A 19,969-nucleotide genomic window follows, 5' to 3' on the forward strand; every position below is an offset into this window, starting at 1 on the left:
TCTATCTATCTGTCACCTGCCTTTTTCGTATGTCTGACTGTCTGTTTGTGTGTCTATCTATCTGTCTCCCTTCTGTCCGTCCGTCCGTCCGTCTGTCCATCTCTCTCTCTCTCTCTCTCTCTCTCTCTCTCTCTCTCTATTCAATAGTCAGTCAGTCAGTCCATTCATCTGTTTGTCTCTCTAAAACTAAACTGACTTTTGTCTCTAGTATCTGTGCAGTGCATGTACCTCAATCAGATGATTTCTCTCACCTGTGCTAGTGAGTCATAGTCCAGCTCTGTCCGCAGCTCCACCCCACCTGTGTTACTAACCGGAGGAAGCCAATGACTGATCATGGCTTGTCTGGCAGGGGTAGATGGGAGACCCACCAGTATACGTTTCTCCAGTCTTCTCAGCATGGCATGGTCCAACTCCCTGATGAGAGATTAGAAAGATTATGAAGAAAGCCATAACAGAACATCAATATAGTTTTCTCACAATCACTCCTCACCAGGGTAAGTTTGAGGCAGCAAGTACAAACACAAGATCATCTGATCGTGCTAGTCCATCCATCTGAACTAGTAACTCCGTCTTCATCCTCCTACTGCCCTCATGGTCACCTCTTAAAAGAACCAAATAAAAATGGTGTAATTTATTAATCATTATCAGTTAATTCAATAGTGTTTTTATTCATACTATAACATAAATCTAGTCAAAACCCTCAGTATGGTCCTGGCAGCTATCCACAACACCTTAGCATTTGATTGTGCACTCTGAGTTAGATTTTAGGTTATTTTATAAAGTTACTGTCAGCGAACGTTACTGGCTCAAGCTCACCCTTGGCCGACACCTCGCTGGCTCATCACTGATTCCAGCTCATCCAAGAAAATGGTGGATGGGGCGTGATATCTTGCCAGCTCAAACAAAACCTGCAGAGAAGCATAACATTGATCCGCTGAGCACAACCTTTCCACCACACATTTCATAAAACAATAAAATAACAAATCTGAGCAAATAATCTCAAGTCTCTCCTGACCCGAACCAGCTTTTCAGAGTCTCCCCTCCATTTGCTCACAATACTGGATGCAGAGATGTTGAAAAACGTTGTGTTACACTCTGTGGCTACAGCTTTGGCCAGCATTGTCTTTCCTGTGCCTGAATTTTGGGAAACAGTCGTCACATTAAGACTATGCTACATAAAATTTATCTTTCATATTTAGGGATTGAACATTCTCAAAACAGAAAACAGAAAGGTCACACCTGGAGGTCCATAAAGGAGTAAACCCTTCCATGGTGACAGAATTCCAGTGAACAGTTGAGGATACTGAAAAGAGAGATGTTATGGGTAGTTGCTATGGCATTGCTAGATGGCTGCTAAAGTGTTTTGAGTAGCGGTTGCTAGAGAGATGCTATGATCTTCTGGGGGTTGAAAAGACTTTCTAGGTGGTTGCTAAGCATGTTCTGTGGTGTTCTGTAGGGTTACTAGCGCATTGCAAGGGAATTACTAAGGATGTTGTAATCTAAGGCATTAAAAAGGTGTTCTGGATAGTTGATACAATGTTCTGAATGGTTATTTGGATGTTTCTAAGGTTGAGTGGCAGGTAGTACATTACTATGTGGTTGCTATGGGGTTTTATCATGGTTACTAGGATGTTGTTGTTAGGCAGATTGTGTTCTGGATGCTTGCTAAGCAGTTGCTAGGGGTTTCTGGGTAGTTTCTTGCTGGTTGCAATCGAGTTCTGGGTGGCTGTTAGTCCATCACTAGGTGGTTGCTAAGCATGTGATAGAGTGTTCTAGATGGCATTTACAAGCACAATTCTAAGGATGTTATAATGTAGGTGCTTGTTAGACCATTGAAAGTGTCTTCTGAATAGTTGCTAGTTGTTATAATGTTGTGGGTGATTGCTAATGTGTTCTGAGGGCCTGTAAGAGTGTTGCTAGGCTGTTGCTGTGGTGCTCTGATTGTTATGGAATTGAAAATGTGTTCTGGGTGGTTGCTAGCTGTTTGAAACTGTTCTGAATGGTTGTTAATTTGGCTACTAAAGTGTTATGAGTGGTCGCTAGGGTATTTTGAGCGGTTGCTAGGCCATTGAGAGGATGCAGGTTTCACAAATTGTATCCACCAAGTGAAAATCTGATTAAGTATGATAAATAAGATGAGCAAAAAGCATTTTTTGACTTAACGGTGTGGAGAATAAGTAGGCCTAATACTGTCATTGACCAATTAACTGTTAGACACCACTTTATCTAATACATAAAAAGTTTCAAGTATTGACAAAACCGAGCCACAAGATGTATTTTAGCACAATGTAATGTAATTCTTCAAACTATTTTTTACTTTGTGCTAGAAGCAAATAATACTGAGCAAACAGAATTTCCAGGTAATTCTGTATGACAACAACCGTCTTCATCACATGATTGAGCCAGAGAAGACAAATAACGTTTGCATTTCCTGTTTGTCAGGAGCGTATTGTGGATTTGTAGTCATCACCAGAGAGGCCAGAGATGAGCCAGAAATGTGAACGGTCAGATTGGATGGTATTCAGGTATAGATTTCATGTCATCTTAAGAAATAACCCTGAGCTCGGCTTTCCTGTAGCCTTTAGCGGAGATGTATTCAGAATCGAAGGCAGGCGGCGGCTTGAGAAATACCAAAGTGTTTAGCAGCCAAGCACCTTAATGGGGTAGACGACAGCTTCTTTGACTAATCGCTTGGCAGCCTCCAGACCTATAATGTCGTCCCAGCGCACATTGGGGTTGTGTAAATAGATATCCTTTATGGAGAGACAGAAGAGAAAGATGAAATTGAGTGCTTCATTAATACATGGTCCACCTTGTGTATCTGCGCGCACACGCACACGCACGCACACACACACACACAATATCAAGACGTGTCACACACTATATAATAAAACAGACTGTATGCTGCTCTCTAGTGTTGAATAGTGTTCATATTAAATAATGCACATTCATTAACACAAATGTTTCTTCATTAACAGAAATATTTTCCTTAAAAAAGTAAAATATGGTATAAGTGAAACATCAAAATTAAATAAATAAAAATGAAGCCTATTTTAGGCTCAAGATATTTAGCATTGACCTAATTTTATGATAATTAAGTTGACTTCTCAGTTCCCATCCTCCAAAAAATTCCATTACCATAATAAAAACATGCAATAATTTAAAGCAACAATATAAATATTATGGTATTCCGTTACACATGTAATCAGGGCCTAAAATTAACACTCGCCAAGCAACAAATGCGAGTAAAAAACATCACAAACTTGGCAATTTAAATATTAAAGTGCAAGAAGATGAGAAAGGGAGCTCATTCCATTGCTTGAATACTAAACTGAGCTCTCTGTCATGCTTTTGTATTCTTTATTGAACAAATTCACACAACACTATGTGAAAAAAAGAGTGAGTATCCTAGTAAACACAGTTGATTATATCTTAAGTGATTATAAAGAGTTGAGAAAGTAAACGCATGTGAGCAGTATTAGTATATTACATCTATGCGTTCACTCTTAAAGTGGCAACAGCCTAATGTTCCTGCTGCTGTCTCTGTAATGTAAAACAATAAAGGGCAACCAACTTCTTGCTCTTGACTTTATAACCTTTGTAATTTTAATAAGGATTAATTAATTAATAAGGATATTTAATTTATACAGTGAAGGCTAAGCAGTGTTATTTTATAACATTTCTGTACCCGAAAACTGTCAAAAACCTGAAAAGAACTGTTTACTTAATTTGTATCTTTGTTATTATTTATTTATTTGTGCTTTTACATGTAATTAGATTATTAATATATATAGATTTTTTTAACGGTTGACTGTTTACTTGTCTTTAATGTTTTACATTTATATTAGTTACACTAGTAGTTTTAGCTGTGGTATGGAAATTGGAATAGAGAATGGTATCTAAAATGTTGGTGTCATTACTGCCTGTTTTTTCAATAGCCGGGTTTCATAGCCAGGAAAAAAATATATTGATAGCCGCCGGTACATTTTCTTAAGTCAGCCTTTGGCAGATGTGGCAAAAAGTTTGTTTTAGGCACTGCATATAATTATAATGCTTCAAGTGCATGAACATTTTTACTGACTCTCTTGACTCTCGTTCATTGTGAATACAGTCATTTATATTAGCATTTAAAAAATAAAAAAAATTCGGCTGATTTTCTGTACTGTATCACAATAATTAGAATCTAATGAGTATCATTATTGGCAAAATTTAATTACAAAAAAACTGTTCAGTAAAACATACATTATGGATGGTAATGAGGATTTTGGGGCAATGTGCTTAACTGTCCTGGAAATAATCCCATTGCAAATTCTTTGAAACAAATTCTATAAGTATAAATATTCCTCATTCTAAGTGCACTTTGATAAGTCTAAGTTTAAAATTCTGTGGTAAAATGTGCAGAGCCCATAAAGGGACATGGTGGTGGGGGGAAATTAGATGGGAGAAAAATAATAAGTAAATGCTTTTGCGTTCACTTGCAATTATTTTGCGTTCCCCAAGAAACTGCGTTCGCTTGTAAAACGTTTTGAGGCCTTTGCGAGCGAAGTCAAAGTTTCTTGGCGGAGCGCAAAGGTTTTTGCGAGGGAACGCAACGTTTCTCAGGGGAGCGTAAAACCTTTGCGCGAGAATGCAAAATCTCATATGCTGCGTCCCAATTCGCCTACTTATACTACGTCCTAAAAGTATGTACTCTTTTTGTGAAGAAAAAGTATATACTTTTGAGTGTGTAGCAGAAAAGTATGCAAGCTTCGGGACATACTACTTCACCATCTTTAATGGACTCTGTCCCTTAGTTACGAGCATCCCGTCATCGTTTAACTGCTCTGTCAATCATCGTCAGATTCGTCACAGTTCAAATCCTCCACATTCAGTTTAATCTCCTACCGTATCGGAGAGAAATGTAGCCGCTCGTTGATCTGCCATGTGTATGTCTTTAATGCAGAGACTCTCCTCATGTGTTTGCAGTTTAAATATAATGATGAATTTAAGAGTTAATGGCCAAACGTGTCATTACAAAAATTCTCAATGCTGCTGCGGGTGAAATATAATGTGGACAACACTGAATAAATATATTTTTGTCAGGTTAAATATTGATAGTTGGTCACTCAAACCCCTTTATCTAAACTTCTCTACTTAACCGTCGGACTCGCATATCCGTCATGTTTGTAGTTTTTAACGCTTTTTATCCGTGTTTGTAGTTCTAATCGAATCCTCGTCCAACTCGCAATGGTTTGTGGGCAATATCAGCCGTTAGTGCACATCAATCCATACTTCGAATTCGGACCGGAAATAGTAAACCATCTGGGTATCTTTGGAATACTCTTTTCAACATACTACGATTTGGGACATACTAATTCTATTTTCGAATACTATTTAGTATGGATAGTATGTGAATTGGGACGCAGGGTTGGACTGCGTCTGAGAGTGTACTGTGCTGGAGAGACAAAGCTGAGTGAAAGTTTGAGTAAACGAGTTTGAGTGTTTTTGACCAGAACGCCCACGTGCGTCCTTTGTGTTTGATCTAATATTGGAGGATAAAAATCGCAAGTCCCAGTCACGCCGACCCTGTTTTCTTCCTTCCAAAACCACACTGACACAAACCGAACCACAGACAGATTTAAATGTTATTATTGTAGTAATAACTATAAATTATGCATAATTACATGCAACAAACTCTAAACTAGCCCCTATCCCTAAACCTACAGTAAGCACATGTTAAGTTAATTATTATTACTCAGTACTTAAATGCATTACACTGTAACACGGACACCTTAAAATAACCCTAACCGGTTTACACTAATATAGTTTCAGACTGCAATAAAAGAGAAATGATTTCATAAGCATGAACTTACTCTGCTAATAACAGCTGTAAGTTCCCTCATGTCACTGTTCATCCCAATGAAGGCACTTACGGGTTTCAGCAAACGCTCCTGTAAGCCAAATATAACAAATATTAGATCTCTACAGAAACAGAACATTCAACACAAATTGATTTTTCATCATTTCAGAGGGATATGACTTGTGCCAATCAGCTGAATACCTTAATTATTCCCAACAGAGCTTGAGTTCTATTCAAACTGGAATATTACTTCAACTGAAGGAAAAATACAGCTGACCTACCGAGAAATCTGGGTCATTTGTGGCACCTTTAACCGCATCTTGAATCAGATTCCTGTAATCAACCTGGTAACCCTGATATGAGGGTGAAAGAATTTTCATCGTGTAAAATGATTGAATAAACATTCCACGGGTTCTCTAAACCTTTTTAAAGAAAATAATGACCTTTCTCATGTGTGTTCCCTCTTCTGCTCCATTCCTGACGATAGGAGACACATTCAGCCCAAATCCTGATGTTTCCACAGGTGTCAGGCTGTTACCTTCCTGGACAGATCAAGCAAAGTTATTCTTTAACATACAGAGGATAGAACATTTTCTTCAAACATAATTATTACATATCAGATGTATATGGAAGCTTTTTTACACCACAGGGAAAAAGGAAATTGTGACTTTTTGTCTCACAATTTAGACTTAAAAAAATAAAATAAACTAACGTCACAATTCATAATTCGCAATTTGGAAGTTTATACCTCACCAGAATTGTGAACATAAAAACTTGCAATCCTGAGGAAAAAAAGCAGGAATTGCGAGATATTTAAACTAGCAATTACAAAACTTAATTTTCTGAGTTTAAATGTCTCAATTTTGAGGAAAAAAGTCAGAATTGTGATATTTAAGTATTGACAATTCTAGCATTTTTTCCCCTTGCAACTGTGAGTTTATATCTGAAATTTCACACTTTATAACTCATAATTACAAGTTTTTTACTGTTTCTCAAAATTCTGACTTTATTTCTCTCAATTATCAGTTTATAACACGCAATTATGACTTTTTAAAATCTCATAATTGTGAACATGAAAACTTGCAATTCAGAGAAAAAAAAGCTGGAATTGCGAGATATAAACTAGTAATTACAAAACATATTTTTTGAGTTTAAATGTCACAATTTTGAGAAAAAATGTCAGAATTTTGAGATATAAATTATGAAAATTCTAGCAACTGCAAGTTTATATCTCACAATTTAGACTTTATAACTTTTATACTGTATCACAATTCAGACATTATTTCTCACAATTTTCAGTTTTTTTCTGAAAATTGATTCAGTTCTGATACAGTTCCCATTCTGACTTTTATTTGATCTCAGAATATTTTTGATATTTAAACTCTATAATTATAGGCTACCTTTTTAACTGCAAGTCTATATTACAAATCTATATTATAAAGTCTAAATTGTGAGATATTCATTAAAACTATATATTTTTTCTTTTTTATTCAATAGCAGAGACAAGCTTCCCTAAAGGATGTTTGGAGACTCACCCTGGATTTATTGATGACTATTCCTGTTAGTTTAGATTCAGACCGTTTAGCAATGTTTCTGGATGGTGGTCGCTGATTGGAGTTGATTCTCGGGAGTGTCTGACTGGAGGATGATGATGATGTCCTTTCACATATGAATACAAATGACCAGAATAAACAGAAATGATCCTCAATCTTTGAATGTCCTTGTGGTAAAAGTACTGTACATAGGCCTACCTTCTTTTACCAAAACTCTTGACAAGCCGACTTTCTCCTATAAAGAAAGAAGAAACAGTAAATAATAGTATTAACAAATTATTATTACAATATCATTAATATACATGCAAAAAGCATACTAGAACATTTAAAATAAAAAATACAAAAATATTGGTATGAAGTGTAAAAGAACAAAATGACGAGTAAACTCTCACCTTGTTCTGGCAGTTTCTTTGTTAGTTTGGGATATTTTTGAAACTTTATAAAATAATAACTCTCATATTCCAGGAGAACCGTGTCCAGGTCAACATTATCACACACCTCAAAGCGGCATAAACCAAAACTACTGTCTTTTTCCAAGGCCTTGGCTGAATCTATATACCTGTGAGAAATTCATTAAAATGTATTTACATTTGTGTCTTTTCTCTCATTTGAGACTGTCAATTTAAGAAACATTTAAAGGAAAATCTCACCCCTCCTCCAGTAAATGATGATAAATCAAAACCAGCAAATTTCTTCTGCGTGTTTCAGTTCTAAGTTCATCCTAAGAAGAACATGAATTCATAAAATTACATCAAGATACTTCATTCACAGCTATTAACCCAGGATTAGGCATTAGTTCAATTAAGGAATTTAGTAGCATTTATAAAGACACCTTAGGGGGAAGAAAAACATTACTGGTGAGCATTGAGACAAAACAATGTCACTGACATATTTCAGTTGAAACAGCTCAAACATGCATTTCAGTCAGAGACTAGCTTAAGCCTTGTCTGTGAAACCCGGGTGTTAATGTTTCACGACTTTAATATGATTGCGTTTTATTTGAATTGCTAATTTTTTTTTTCAACGTTTCAATTTAAGTTAAATATTTATCATAAACTACTCTATACTGTGTTTATCCGGAAGATGGCGCCCACACCCTACATTAAGGGAAGTGCGAAGAGTAGAGTGACAGGTTGCTATAGCAGCAGAGCACCCACCACAACGACTGTCTATGGTGTAAAGTAAACACACGTATTTAGTAGCTAACTAACTTACCCTCTCACTAATTGTGAATAACAATTGTATGAAAGGCTATTTTAAATTACACTCGGTTTGATTACCTCCATTTATTTGTTCATATACTTTATACGCATCACCTTTCGCTCAGCTATAACGTTAGCTCAACAAGGTAAGTTAGGCTATATTTGACCCGTCTGTCCGGCGTGTGAAATCAAAGTTTACAAAAACAACAACTTCATATCAGCACTTACCGCCTCTCTGGCCCGATTAGCAGTCTTTATGGCTTGGTAAGAAAGCTCCATCGCGATATGAACAAACACACTCACACATGGACATGAGCCTACAGTGACCTTAGCGCATGTGTGTGTGTGAGAGAGAGACCCGGTACACGCACACACGGTTTACTATCTTTGTGGGGACTAACGTTACCCATAGACGTAACAGTATTTATACTATACAAATTATATATTATATCCCCTTATGCTAACCCTACCCATTAAACCTACCCTGTATATATATATATATATATATATATATATATATATATAAACTAATTATGTTCCCTCATGGGGACCTCAATTTAGATCCCCGGGGTGACACAAGGACCCATCACACACACACCCCTGGTTGAGCTACATGATCATACATGATGGAGATGGAAGAAACTTACAGAAAGACGAACATCCATGCAACTCCACCGATCTGGGCTTTATGGCAGAGTGGCCAGAATCAAGACTCTCCTTGGTCAAGACACATGAAAACCCACATGGAATCCACCTAAAGGACTCCCAGACTGTGAGACAAGATTCTTTAAATTTCAAGCGTCAAGTATGGAGGAAACCAGGCCGGCACTGCTCATCACCTGCACAATAACATCCCATCAGTAATGTGTGGTGGAGCAGCATCATGCTGTGGGGGTGTTTTTCAGCGGTAGGGACAGAGGGACTCGACAGAGCCCAACACATCAACATAAAGAGATAGCCTTAATGAAAACCTGGTCCAGAGCATTCAGAACCTCGGACTGGGCAGTTCACCTTCCAACAGGACAATGACTCTAAGCACAGAGACCCTTAGACCGGGACACAGACTCCTCCAATGGTCCCCATCCAACCTAACAGTGCATGAGAGGATCTGATGAGAAGAATGACAGAAAATGCAGATGTGTAAAGCTTGTCAAATCACACACTAAAACTTTTAAAAGACTCGAGGCTGTGAAGGTGCTTCAAGTCCTGAGTTAAGGGTTTGAATACTTATGCAATGCACTTTTTCCGTTGTTTTAATAAATTTGCAAAGTTGTCACAAATCTTGTGTGTGTGTGTGTCATTATGGTGTATGGAGTGTAGATTAAGGTTTGACAAAAAGTTATTTAAAGTAGGTGAACATAAAATACTTTTTGCAATTTTCCCCCTCAAACTCCAATCTTTAAACATAAATGTCTATTTTAGTTAATTCTTTGTTTGTACAGTTTAGAAAATAACACTTTCACATATGGAAAAGTTCCTTTCTTTTAACAAAAGCTGTTTTGGTAAAATATGGGTGTTTTTCCAAATATTTCAAAATCCTTTGCAAATGGTTTATAAAGGTAATACATTAATAGACAAATAGGGAGTTCTTTAATAATTGTCACACAGGTGACAAACAATAATTGGCTCATAAAGAGTTAAATAATGCTTTGTTAAAATATTAAGTGTAAATAGTTATAACTTTAGATTAGGTCATTAAAAAGGGGAAAATTACATTAATAAAGTGCTTTAAACAAACCTTTATTAGACATTTAATTAATTAAGCCTATCCTCAAAACCACTTCAAATAAAGAAACCAAGTGTGTGTCCGTATGTGCATGGGTATTTGTAAACACTTTAAGTAACACTGAATATGAATGCAATTAATATCAAATAACAGTTGGTTTATAGCACTTTATTAATGTCATTTTCTGCAACCTAATCTTATGTCAGTTCTATTTACAGTTAATATGTTTTTAACTCTACACATGAGCAAATTAAGCAGTAATAAGTTGTTACAGCGACAATAAATGAAGAACGCACTATTTCTATATATCCCATAAATGTAATAACTATAGTTTGCAAATTATTAATAAGTACTTTATTAGACTATACTTATTATAAAGTATACTTATCATATATAATATCATATTCCCTATTTGACAGATACAAAACAGAACACAAAAGAAATCCGCAAAAAAATTATAAAATAAATACTTAATATTAATTGGTTTTATTCTGGAGCAATTGACATAGACACGTCAGTTTTAAACAGTAAATGTAACTTATGAAAAAAAAGCAGCATTTCATCTTCACGCTATATTAAAAGGTGCAAAGAAAGTGATTTCAAAATACAGAACACTTTTTTATTTTATTCATACCTTGTTATAACCGTTTCTGGACAGTATTGAGCTGCTAAAACATCTTGCCATGTTCAAACACAGACATTGGACCACACACACACACGCACGCACACACACACGCACGCACACACGCACGCACGCGCACACGCACACGCACACGCACACGCACACGCACACGCACACGCACACGCACACGCACACGCACACGCACACACAATTTTGTCCAACAATATGTTTTAGAAAAGACATTTGATAAACTTTATACAGTATGGAAAATAAAAATTTCATAGTTGGAAAATAATTACAATAAGTGCTTTCTTTCCATACATCAAATTCAACATGTTGTCGGTTCTGACCTGACACCGTGATCAATTATCCAAATAGCGAAGGGACGGGACGTACAGTGTGTAGTGTGGTTTTCAAAAGACGCCTGCATCAGTTAGGAAAGCGCCCGCCTCCAGGATCATACCCTTCACATAAACACGTACTGTATAAAATAGTGTCAGAAAGTCCTGTGTGCTGAAGACTGTGTCGGCCAAAGCGAATCCCAGCGTGGAGGGGATGAATCCGCGGCCGTACTCCACCATCCACGTCCCTGCGCTCCACTGCACCGAGGTCGCCTCTCCCGCCACATGCACTATAGTGTCACCTGCCATTAATAACCAAATGAAGCTTTATGGGTAAAATGTGCGATCACAGTTAACTCAGAGTGTGTGCTGAGGACCTATGGCTGTTATACCTGGATAGTATGTTTCGCTTTTAGTTGTTCCTTCTTTCCATTGCCTGAACGTTCCAGAAATGATAGTGTCTGATATTTCTGCCCAGTAACGACCTAAGGTAAATACAGATATGAAAAGTGATTGAAAAAATCAAGAAATTCTAATGTGGCAAAACATCTGGTGTCAATATGGCATTTACTGTAGGAACACGCATATATATAAAGTACAGTTTTTAATGTCTAAGTAATGTTTTTGAAAGATGTTTTTTCTGCTCATCAATCCTGCATTTATTTGAATGAATGAGGCATTTATATAGCGCTTTCAAATGTACTACTGTACACCCAAAGCGCTTCACACTCATGTCAGGGGTCTCTCCTCAAACACCACCAGTGCAGCATCCACTTGGATGATGCGACGGCAGCCACAGTACAACGGCGTCAGTGCGCTCACCACACACCAGCGAAAGGTGGAGAGGAGAGAGGGTGATAGAGCCAATTCAGTGGATGGGGATTATTAGGAGGCCATGATTGGTAAGGGCCAATCAAGGGAATTTGGCCAGGACACCAGCGTTACACCCCTACTCTTTTACAAGAAGTGCCATGGGATTTTTAATGACCACAGTGAGTCAGGACCTCGGTTTAACGTCTCATCTGAAGGACGGTGCTCTCTGACAGTATAGTGTCCCCATCACTATACTGGGGCGTTAGGACCCACACAGACCACAGGGTGAGCACCCCCTGCTGGCCTCACCAACACCTCTACCAGCAGCTACCTGTTTTTCCAAGTTGGTCTCCCATCCAGGTACTGACCAGGCTCAGCCCTGCTTAGCTTCAGTGGGAAACCAGTCTTGGGCTACAGGGTGATATGGCTGCATTTATTTGATCAGGAATACAGAATATTTTTAATTTATTTTTTATGTTTTACAGAAAGCATTTTAATATGATGACTCGTTTTCAAAGTTGAAAACAGTGCTGCTGCTTAATATTTTTTCATAACCTGTGACACTTTTTTATAATACTTTGATGAATAAAAAGTTAAAAAAAAGAAAACGAAAAAAAAAAGAAGAAGCAAATGTTTTAAAAATAGAAATCTTTTGTAACAACAATATATACTACTGGTCAGTAATTTGGGGTCAGTCATTTTTTTTCTTTCTTTAAAAAAAATAATAAATCAATATTTTTATTCAGCAAGGATGTGTTAAATTGATAAAAATTAATAGTAAAGGAGATTTATATTATTTGAAAATATGTTTTTTTTTTTTGAATAAATGCAGGTTTTTTTTAACCTTTTATTCATCAAATATATTAGGCAGCTGAACCGTTTCCAACACTCATAATAAATCAGTATATTAGAATTTCTGAAGGATAGACTGGATGTCACATGTGACACTGAAGACTAGAGAAACAATCCTGAAAATTTAGCTTTGCATCAAAGAAATAAATGATAATTTAAAGTATAATACACTGAAACCCAAATATTTTAAATTGTAATAATATCTCACAAATATATATATATCAAAATATCTTTTTTGTCATTTTGGTTTTTAATATTTCTATGTAGTTTTATTTCAGTAATTTGAATTGATATTGAAAACATATTTTCAATATTTCTGTTTTAATTATTTTAATCTATTATTTATATTTTATTTCTTTTTTTTCTCCAATTAACCAATACGTTGAATAGTTTTAATTTAGTTAGGAATAACTATTTTTGCATCTTTTAGGTCTAAAAAGAATTTGTGAGATTATTTTTCATTCAAAATTGTCATTGATGGAAATGTATCTTGATGTTATTTTTTATTGTTAATGTTGATTCCCATTAGATTATCAATAAAGTAATACAGTATTGTTTCTATAGACGCTTGTTTCCACCACTGAATACAGATATAAAAAAATAGAACTGCGCCTTTTCATCTTGCGAGCTCATATCTTGCAATTCATAAATTCAATAAATAAATAAATATAAATTCAGGTTATATCCCACTTCTGAGAAAGAGAGTCAGAAATGCAGGGCATAAACATGCAATTGTGAGGAAAAAAGTCTGAATTATATAGTTGCAATTACCTTTTTTTATTCCTTGGTGGGAAACAAAGTCCCATCTATCAACGATATCATAATATAATTGTTTTTATATTACAATGATGACAGAGTTTGTTTGTTTTTTGCTGAGAAATCCAGACAATTTTTGTCAATGCAAAAAAAAACTATGATCCATTTTTTTTATTTATTTCTTTTGATTTTGAAGACAAATAGGATGTGGAGATCAGTGTTGGGGAAAGGTACGTTTAAAATGAATGCATTACAATATTGCGTTACTCCCTAAAAATGCATATAAATGCAGTACTTAGTTACATTTTGTGGAAAGTAATGCATTACATTCAGGGCTTGACATTAACTTTTTTGCTCACCAGCCACTGTGGCTATTGGTTTTCTAAAGTTACTAGCCATTCAGAATTGACAATCAGTATTGAAATAATCAGTTTTCCCCGTTTACATGCAAACTGACAACACAAGTAAACCACACATACATGATTTTATTAATAAACCGGGTTATTTCCTTGTAGTGACGTCAAACATAATAATGTCCTTAACTGACTCTGAGTATTCCAAATGTTACATCAGTTTTCATGTTAAATAAAGCGTGCACCATGTCAGCGGCAGATTTATGGCTCATATAATCCCTCATATAGTTACAGCAGCATTTTGACTGAATCTCTTCTACATGAGATGAGAACACATCTTTACAATTTTCTGGGTCTTAAAAGAGTCTGCGTTTGTGATATATGTCCTTATTTCATGCAAAACGCTAGCTTGCTCTGTATGGATGCGTTTAAATCTGCTCGAAGTTTGCGTTTTTGTCACCTATCACACATGCTAGAGCTGCAACTAACGATTATTTTTTCTGTCGACTAATCTAACGATTATTTTTTCGATAAGTCGGCTAATCTAACGATCATTTTTATTAAAATAAATAATTAATTTAATGTTCTTTTTTGTAATTAGCTCATGAATCCTTTGGATAACTTTACAAAAAATATATAAGTACAACTTCTAATATAATATTTCAACAGTTTTTTCAAGTTTTTACAGTATAAAATAATAAAGAGGCAAAGAAAATTATTTTACTATGGTAAATATGAGTTTATAATTAAACCACAGTAGCCATACATTTACAGTTGTCTGAGACATCATGAAATGTTCTTTAGCATCACAAACCATAAAATGTAGTCAGGGTTCTGCTATGGTTTAACATGGTTTCCAGAGATCTGGAGCTGATTCGGGGTAGCTCGGTGGTTTGTGACTGTTGTCTCGCGGCGCGCTGTCTTTTAAGGGGCCGTTCACATATCACGTCTTTTGCGCGCTCAAGTTCATTATTTCCAATGTAGGCGCGCGATAAGTGCTCTCATAATGAAAGCGACGCGCTCGTTTTTTTCAGGCGCGTCCGCACCGCATCGAGTTCATCTCAACGTTTCAGAATGCCGCAAGCACAAGAATATCCGACCTGAACCAGGAAGTTAGTCACCAGATCACACGGAAACCAGTTAAACCGTAACACCGGAGAGCGCAGAGATGTTTTTTGAGGTGCTCACGCATCGCAGTTGTGCTGCCGTGGTACACCATATCGGTTTTGCAAAGGGAACAAGGGGCCATTTTATTTGTCCTCTGTTTAAAGTATTCCCATACTTTTGATAACAGTGGTCTCTGTTTTTGTGATAGAATGCTACTTTCTCCATTCCCTGTATGCCATTACGCGAGATGTAAACAAACAGTGTGACGCGTCGACGCATTTCACGCACGTCGACGTATTTTTGTAGTTGACGTAATCGATGACGTCGACGCGTCGTTGCAGCGCACTACAATAAGCCGACAGAAAGCAGGTTAATGCGTTTACACGCTGTGCGAAATCAGGGTAAGAGGCAAAAAACTACCTGTCCCGATTGGTTTATACTTACGCCGTTTATGACCTTACTCCGATAAAAGAAAACGGGTTACCGCGTTTACATGACTATGTTCATTGTTGGCCTATTAGACATAGACATAAGAATGTGCATGTAAAAACACCCAATGTCTTTACTACCTTCCTGGACCTTGAAAGTGGTAATTAAATTGATGTCTATGGCGGGGTCAGAGAGCTCTCAGATTTCATTAAATATATCATAATATGTGTTTTGAACATGAACAAAAGTCTTACGTGATTGGAATGATATGATGGTGAGTAATTAATGACAGAATTTGAATTTTTCTGTGAACTAACCCTTTAAAAACAACATTAAAATTCAACTGTCCACTTAACCTTTAATATTTGCCCAATTCCTTATGATAGAAATGCTATAGCCACTGTTATATCTTGAACATGAATGAGGACATCAAAACATGCAAACTCAGATAAAGGGCTGAAACTTTTATATTAAAATTGCGATGGAAATTTGTTTAAACAGCACACACAACACCTCAGCACTTACAATTTCAACATGGGGACAGGAAAGCTGTAAGTCAATAAACTTATTTGACATTTTAAAAGTAATGTGCTACTTTACTCGTTACTTGAAAAAAGTAACCTGATTACGTAACTTGCAATGCGTTGCCCCCAACACTGGTGGAGATGATCTCGACTTACCTGAATGTCCACCCGTGTCGACTGCTGTCCCGAAGAGCAGCACATACTCTGTGAGTGAAGCGTGGAGGAGACACATGGAGCCCATCCACCCACCAGCATTCACAAACACCCACTGCAGGTCTTCATCAGGTAGGATGTGGCCCGGATACCTCTTACGCAGCTCCACGACTACCTTAGAGAAGGCTTGTTCGTGATCCTGGCCTACGGCACACAAAGACAGGCACTTTAGACAGCTTTTTTTTGTTGTTTCTTCAAACATCTAATCAGGCAAGTTAAAGTCACCATTAAATTAAAACAGACATTTAACAAAATAGAATACATCCTTTTTTATAATAAAATGTATATATCCATAAGTTCAAAATAAAAAAATAACATCCCCTCACTCTTGCAGCTCATCTCTTCTCTGAAAATATGTTTACTGGGCAGAGCAATGACCTGTCACTCACATGAGATCCACCAATAGCAAACCACAACCATCCAATCAATTCTGTATGGACAAAATCTAGTCCCGCCCTTCATTTGTTCTTGTTTTCAAAGCCGTTTCAATCTTATGTGCCACATTAGATAAGAAAAAACTGTTGCAACTTCAGTTTCATTCCGACTTAATAAGAAGTGTCTCGTAGACAATACACACATTGCCATAAAAAAGACCTTGATATTTTTGTCAATTATTGTGCTTGAAATCAAGTAGTATCTCTTAAAAGGCATAGTCACCCAAAAATGAAAATAATCCAACAATTTACTCACCCTCGAAGCTATTTTAGGTGTATATGACATTCTTCTTTGAGACTAATACAATCAGAATTATATTAAAAAAATGTCCTGGCTCTACAAGCTTTATAATGGCAGTGAATAACAGCCCAAAACTTGAAGCTAAAAAAGTGCATTCACCCAAAAGTGCAATAAAGGCCTTCTGAAGTGAATTGATAGGTTTTTGTAAGAAAAACATCCATATTTAAAACTTAAAGTAAAATATCTAGCGTCTGCCATTCAACTTATGAAGAAAGTGTAACACCTCTCGCAGTTCACAATGCTAACACTACTTCTGGCGTCATACGAATTGTGCTTTTTTGTAAGATGAATATGGAAGGCAGCTATTTTACTTTATAAAGTTTTAAATATTGATATTTTAATTTCAGAAGCCCATCAACCTCCTGGAGACGTGTGGATTATGTTTATAATGGATGAATGCCTTTTTTTGGGCTTCAGATTGTGGGCTGCCCTAATGCATAGACTAGCCAGGACATTTTTTTTTAATTTAACTCGATTGTATTCGTCTGAAAGAAGAGTGTCATATAAATCTAGGATGCCTTAAGGGTGGGTAAATCATTGGCTAATTTCACTTTTGGGTGAACTATCCCTTTAAAAGTTTAGTCCAGTTTTGCTCTAAATACAACTTTGGGTAACACTTTATTTTAGGGTTCAATTTTCGCTTATTTTATTGCATATTATTGGATGTTTGTTAGTACTTATGAAGCAAATATTAATGCCTTATTCTACATCCCTTAATCCTACACAATACCTAAACTTAAACGCTACAAAAACGACAGTACTAACTATTAATAAGCAGTAAATGTGTAGTTTACTGAGGCAAAAGTCGTATTAATAGTGAATATGTGTTCCCCATACTAAAGTGTTACTCAACTATGTTATACATATAGTCCGTGCAACACACGGCTTCAAAGTTGTATTGAGCCGTTTAAAATATCTTGCTTTTGGTAACATAAGTAGACATAAGCATGCTATATATAGCTACGTTTTACACCATTCGTAATCATGCAACAGATGTAACTTCAGAAGAGAAATGGGTTCTACGCGTTTACTCACCTGCATACTGTTTGGCTATCTTGGCAACATCTTCTTTAGTAAAGACATATTGTTTATTTGCCATCCAGTATCTTATAAACTGAACTGTCAACACGAGAACACCAAAAACCACCACCATCTTTAGAATATTTCTTATGAAAGACATCGTAACACGACCACAAATGACTGTTTAAAAGTAAAAAGCTGTCTGAGATTACAAAAGGCATTAAACAGACTTCATTCAGACACACAGCATGGCACACATGAGAGGTGACGGGGGCTGACGTGAGCTGACGTAACATCTGGTGACAACCAATCAGCTGCCACAAGCGGCTAGTTCTAATCCAATGAAATCGCACAGGGCTCAACAAGGAAGAAGTCGGAGTGAAGGTGCATCCTTATGATCAATATGCCACCAAAATACGCAAAATACACTAGCTCCCTTTACTGATAGAGTGAAACGTTTTGAATAAATTTACGTAGATATGTATTTCATATTATTTAGGTTCTCGATAAACCTTTACACGAGGAAACACTGTTCAGTTTAATAATCTTTAAAAGCTACATACTGCGTTTTATGTGCGCAGTGTTGTTCACTTCAGGATACTTAGGAGGAAGATCAAATGAAAACTTGAAACTCTAACAGCAATCAAAAAATACATGTTTAAAAACCATAACGGGTGATCGGAAATATTACGTATCCGCGGGATAATTTTATTACATCAGTAAGTAATAAGATGGACAGTATCAGTAAACCCATGTTTGATCCGAAAGGTAAGTTTACATTTGTCACATAGGCATATTTATTTTCTGACCTTTGCATGATTCACAGACACATTAATATGTAATGTAATGCCCACTTTTTGTTTCATACTCTTTTTTTTAATTGCATAATAAAGGGCAGATTTGTTTGTTTCATACTCCTGTCTTTGTACACTCGCTAGATGAGCCACGTGATGGCGGACTTTGAAGTTGATCACGTGATTTAGCGGTGGCAAGTCTGAATCATTTTATAGAATCGATTCGTTCGGACGATTTATTTCAATGAACCGTTTGAAATTGATTCACCCTTTAGGGTCTCACTTCCTAAATCACCTCGAATCATTAAGCAATATGCATTTTAGTTAAATTCTGCGGTTTTTCATGGTGTTTTAAATTACGTTAAATATATTGCTTCTAAATTATGTTGTTTATGTTTTATTTTCACTGTGAAAAGTTTCCTCCCCAAATGACTGATTTACAAACCATTCCAGCATATCACCAAACTAGTTCAAAAGATGATTTAACATATTAAGTGGCAAAGTCTTGCCTGTTACACTTAAAGTCAAATCAAACACAAAAACAGCTTTAAATAAAAGAATGCACAAGTAAGCATAATATAATTTTAATACAAATTTGGTAGATTTTAAATAAGTTATTTTCTGTATTTATTTACTCCTGGTGAGTTGACTTTAACCATTTTTGCATATTGATGTTTGTTTCAGAGCACCAGCATTTAAGGTACAACCCTCTGAGGGACTCATGGGTTCTGGTCTCGGCCCATCGGATGAAGCGTCCGTGGAAGGGACAGGTGGAGAAACCACCAGAGGACAACATCCCAAGACATGACCCCAACAACCCTCTCTGTCCTGGCAGTGTGCGAGCTAATGGAGAGGTGAGCAACTTACGTCTTCCAGTTTAGTTTAATCCAATTTCTTCCGCTGATGGACATTTTTTGTTACATATACAAATACATATATGAATGCTATTAAAGGGTTAGTTCACCCAAAAATGAAAATGTGATGTTTATCTGCTTACACCCAGTGCATCCTACATCTAGGTGTCTTTGTTTCTTCAGTAGAAAACAAATTAAGATTTTTAATTCCAACCGTTGCTGTGTGCCAGTCATAT

General features: G+C 36.4%; 3 protein-coding genes across 5 annotated transcripts in view; 1 reads left to right on the forward strand and 2 right to left on the reverse strand.

The window, feature by feature from the left end:
* The window catches only part of katnal2 (katanin p60 subunit A-like 2), an 11,951-nt gene extending 2,176 nt beyond the window's left edge, over positions 1–9,775 (reverse strand). Inside the window, exons 1-14 of one of the 2 annotated variants that reach the window (XM_067434270.1) lie at positions 9,242–9,775; positions 8,043–8,113; positions 7,785–7,951; positions 7,591–7,627; positions 7,375–7,498; positions 6,283–6,381; positions 6,121–6,192; positions 5,853–5,930; positions 2,655–2,753; positions 1,240–1,303; positions 1,016–1,134; positions 817–908; positions 491–601; positions 252–414 (exon numbers count right to left, since the gene is read on the reverse strand). In XM_067434270.1, the coding sequence (XP_067290371.1) occupies positions 252–414; positions 491–601; positions 817–908; positions 1,016–1,134; positions 1,240–1,303; positions 2,655–2,753; positions 5,853–5,930; positions 6,121–6,192; positions 6,283–6,381; positions 7,375–7,498; positions 7,591–7,627; positions 7,785–7,951; positions 8,043–8,113; positions 9,242–9,259 (1,314 nt within the window). In that variant the 5' untranslated portion in view covers positions 9,260–9,775. Of the gene's footprint in view, positions 1–251; positions 415–490; positions 602–816; positions 909–1,015; positions 1,135–1,239; positions 1,304–2,654; positions 2,754–5,852; positions 5,931–6,120; positions 6,193–6,282; positions 6,382–7,374; positions 7,499–7,590; positions 7,628–7,784; positions 7,952–8,042; positions 8,114–8,822; positions 9,054–9,241 lie in introns of those variants that run through there. The other variant, XM_067434269.1, reaches the window with a different exon arrangement.
* Positions 9,776–10,790: 1,015 nt separating this feature from the next.
* sigmar1 (sigma non-opioid intracellular receptor 1) lies at positions 10,791–18,362 on the reverse strand. Its single transcript, XM_067433108.1, has 4 exons — positions 18,101–18,362; positions 16,274–16,474; positions 11,676–11,768; positions 10,791–11,585 (listed from the first exon to the last, which is right to left on the reverse strand). Exons 1-4 carry the CDS (start codon positions 18,243–18,245, stop codon positions 11,356–11,358), a joined length of 669 nt encoding a protein of 222 aa, XP_067289209.1. The 5' UTR covers positions 18,246–18,362; the 3' UTR covers positions 10,791–11,355.
* Positions 18,363–18,618: 256 nt separating this feature from the next.
* The window catches only part of galt (galactose-1-phosphate uridylyltransferase), a 189,408-nt gene continuing 188,057 nt past the window's right edge, over positions 18,619–19,969 (forward strand). The window contains exons 1-2 of one of the 2 annotated variants that reach the window (XM_067433716.1): positions 18,619–18,853; positions 19,564–19,733. In XM_067433716.1, coding sequence (XP_067289817.1) covers positions 18,817–18,853; positions 19,564–19,733 — 207 coding nt within the window. In that variant the 5' untranslated portion in view covers positions 18,619–18,816. The remainder of the gene's footprint in view (positions 18,854–19,563; positions 19,734–19,969) is intronic. The other variant, XM_067433717.1, reaches the window with a different exon arrangement.

This window comes from Pseudorasbora parva, chromosome 23, assembly GCF_024679245.1.
Source record: "Pseudorasbora parva isolate DD20220531a chromosome 23, ASM2467924v1, whole genome shotgun sequence".
NCBI lineage: Eukaryota > Metazoa > Chordata > Actinopteri > Cypriniformes > Gobionidae > Pseudorasbora > Pseudorasbora parva.

Bases quoted from the DNA above. Each gene is read 5' to 3' on its own strand.
- sigmar1 (XM_067433108.1), bottom strand. From the start codon at position 18,245: ATGTCTTTCATAAGAAATATTCTAAAGATGGTGGTGGTTTTTGGTGTT. The intron at 16,475-18,100 runs GTGAGTAAACGC...TGTGTGCCGTAG, and splicing joins GATAGCCAAACAGTATGCAG to GCCAGGATCACGAACAAGCC. The intron at 11,769-16,273 runs GTAAGTCGAGAT...TATTTACCTTAG, and splicing joins CGACACGGGTGGACATTCAG to GTCGTTACTGGGCAGAAATA.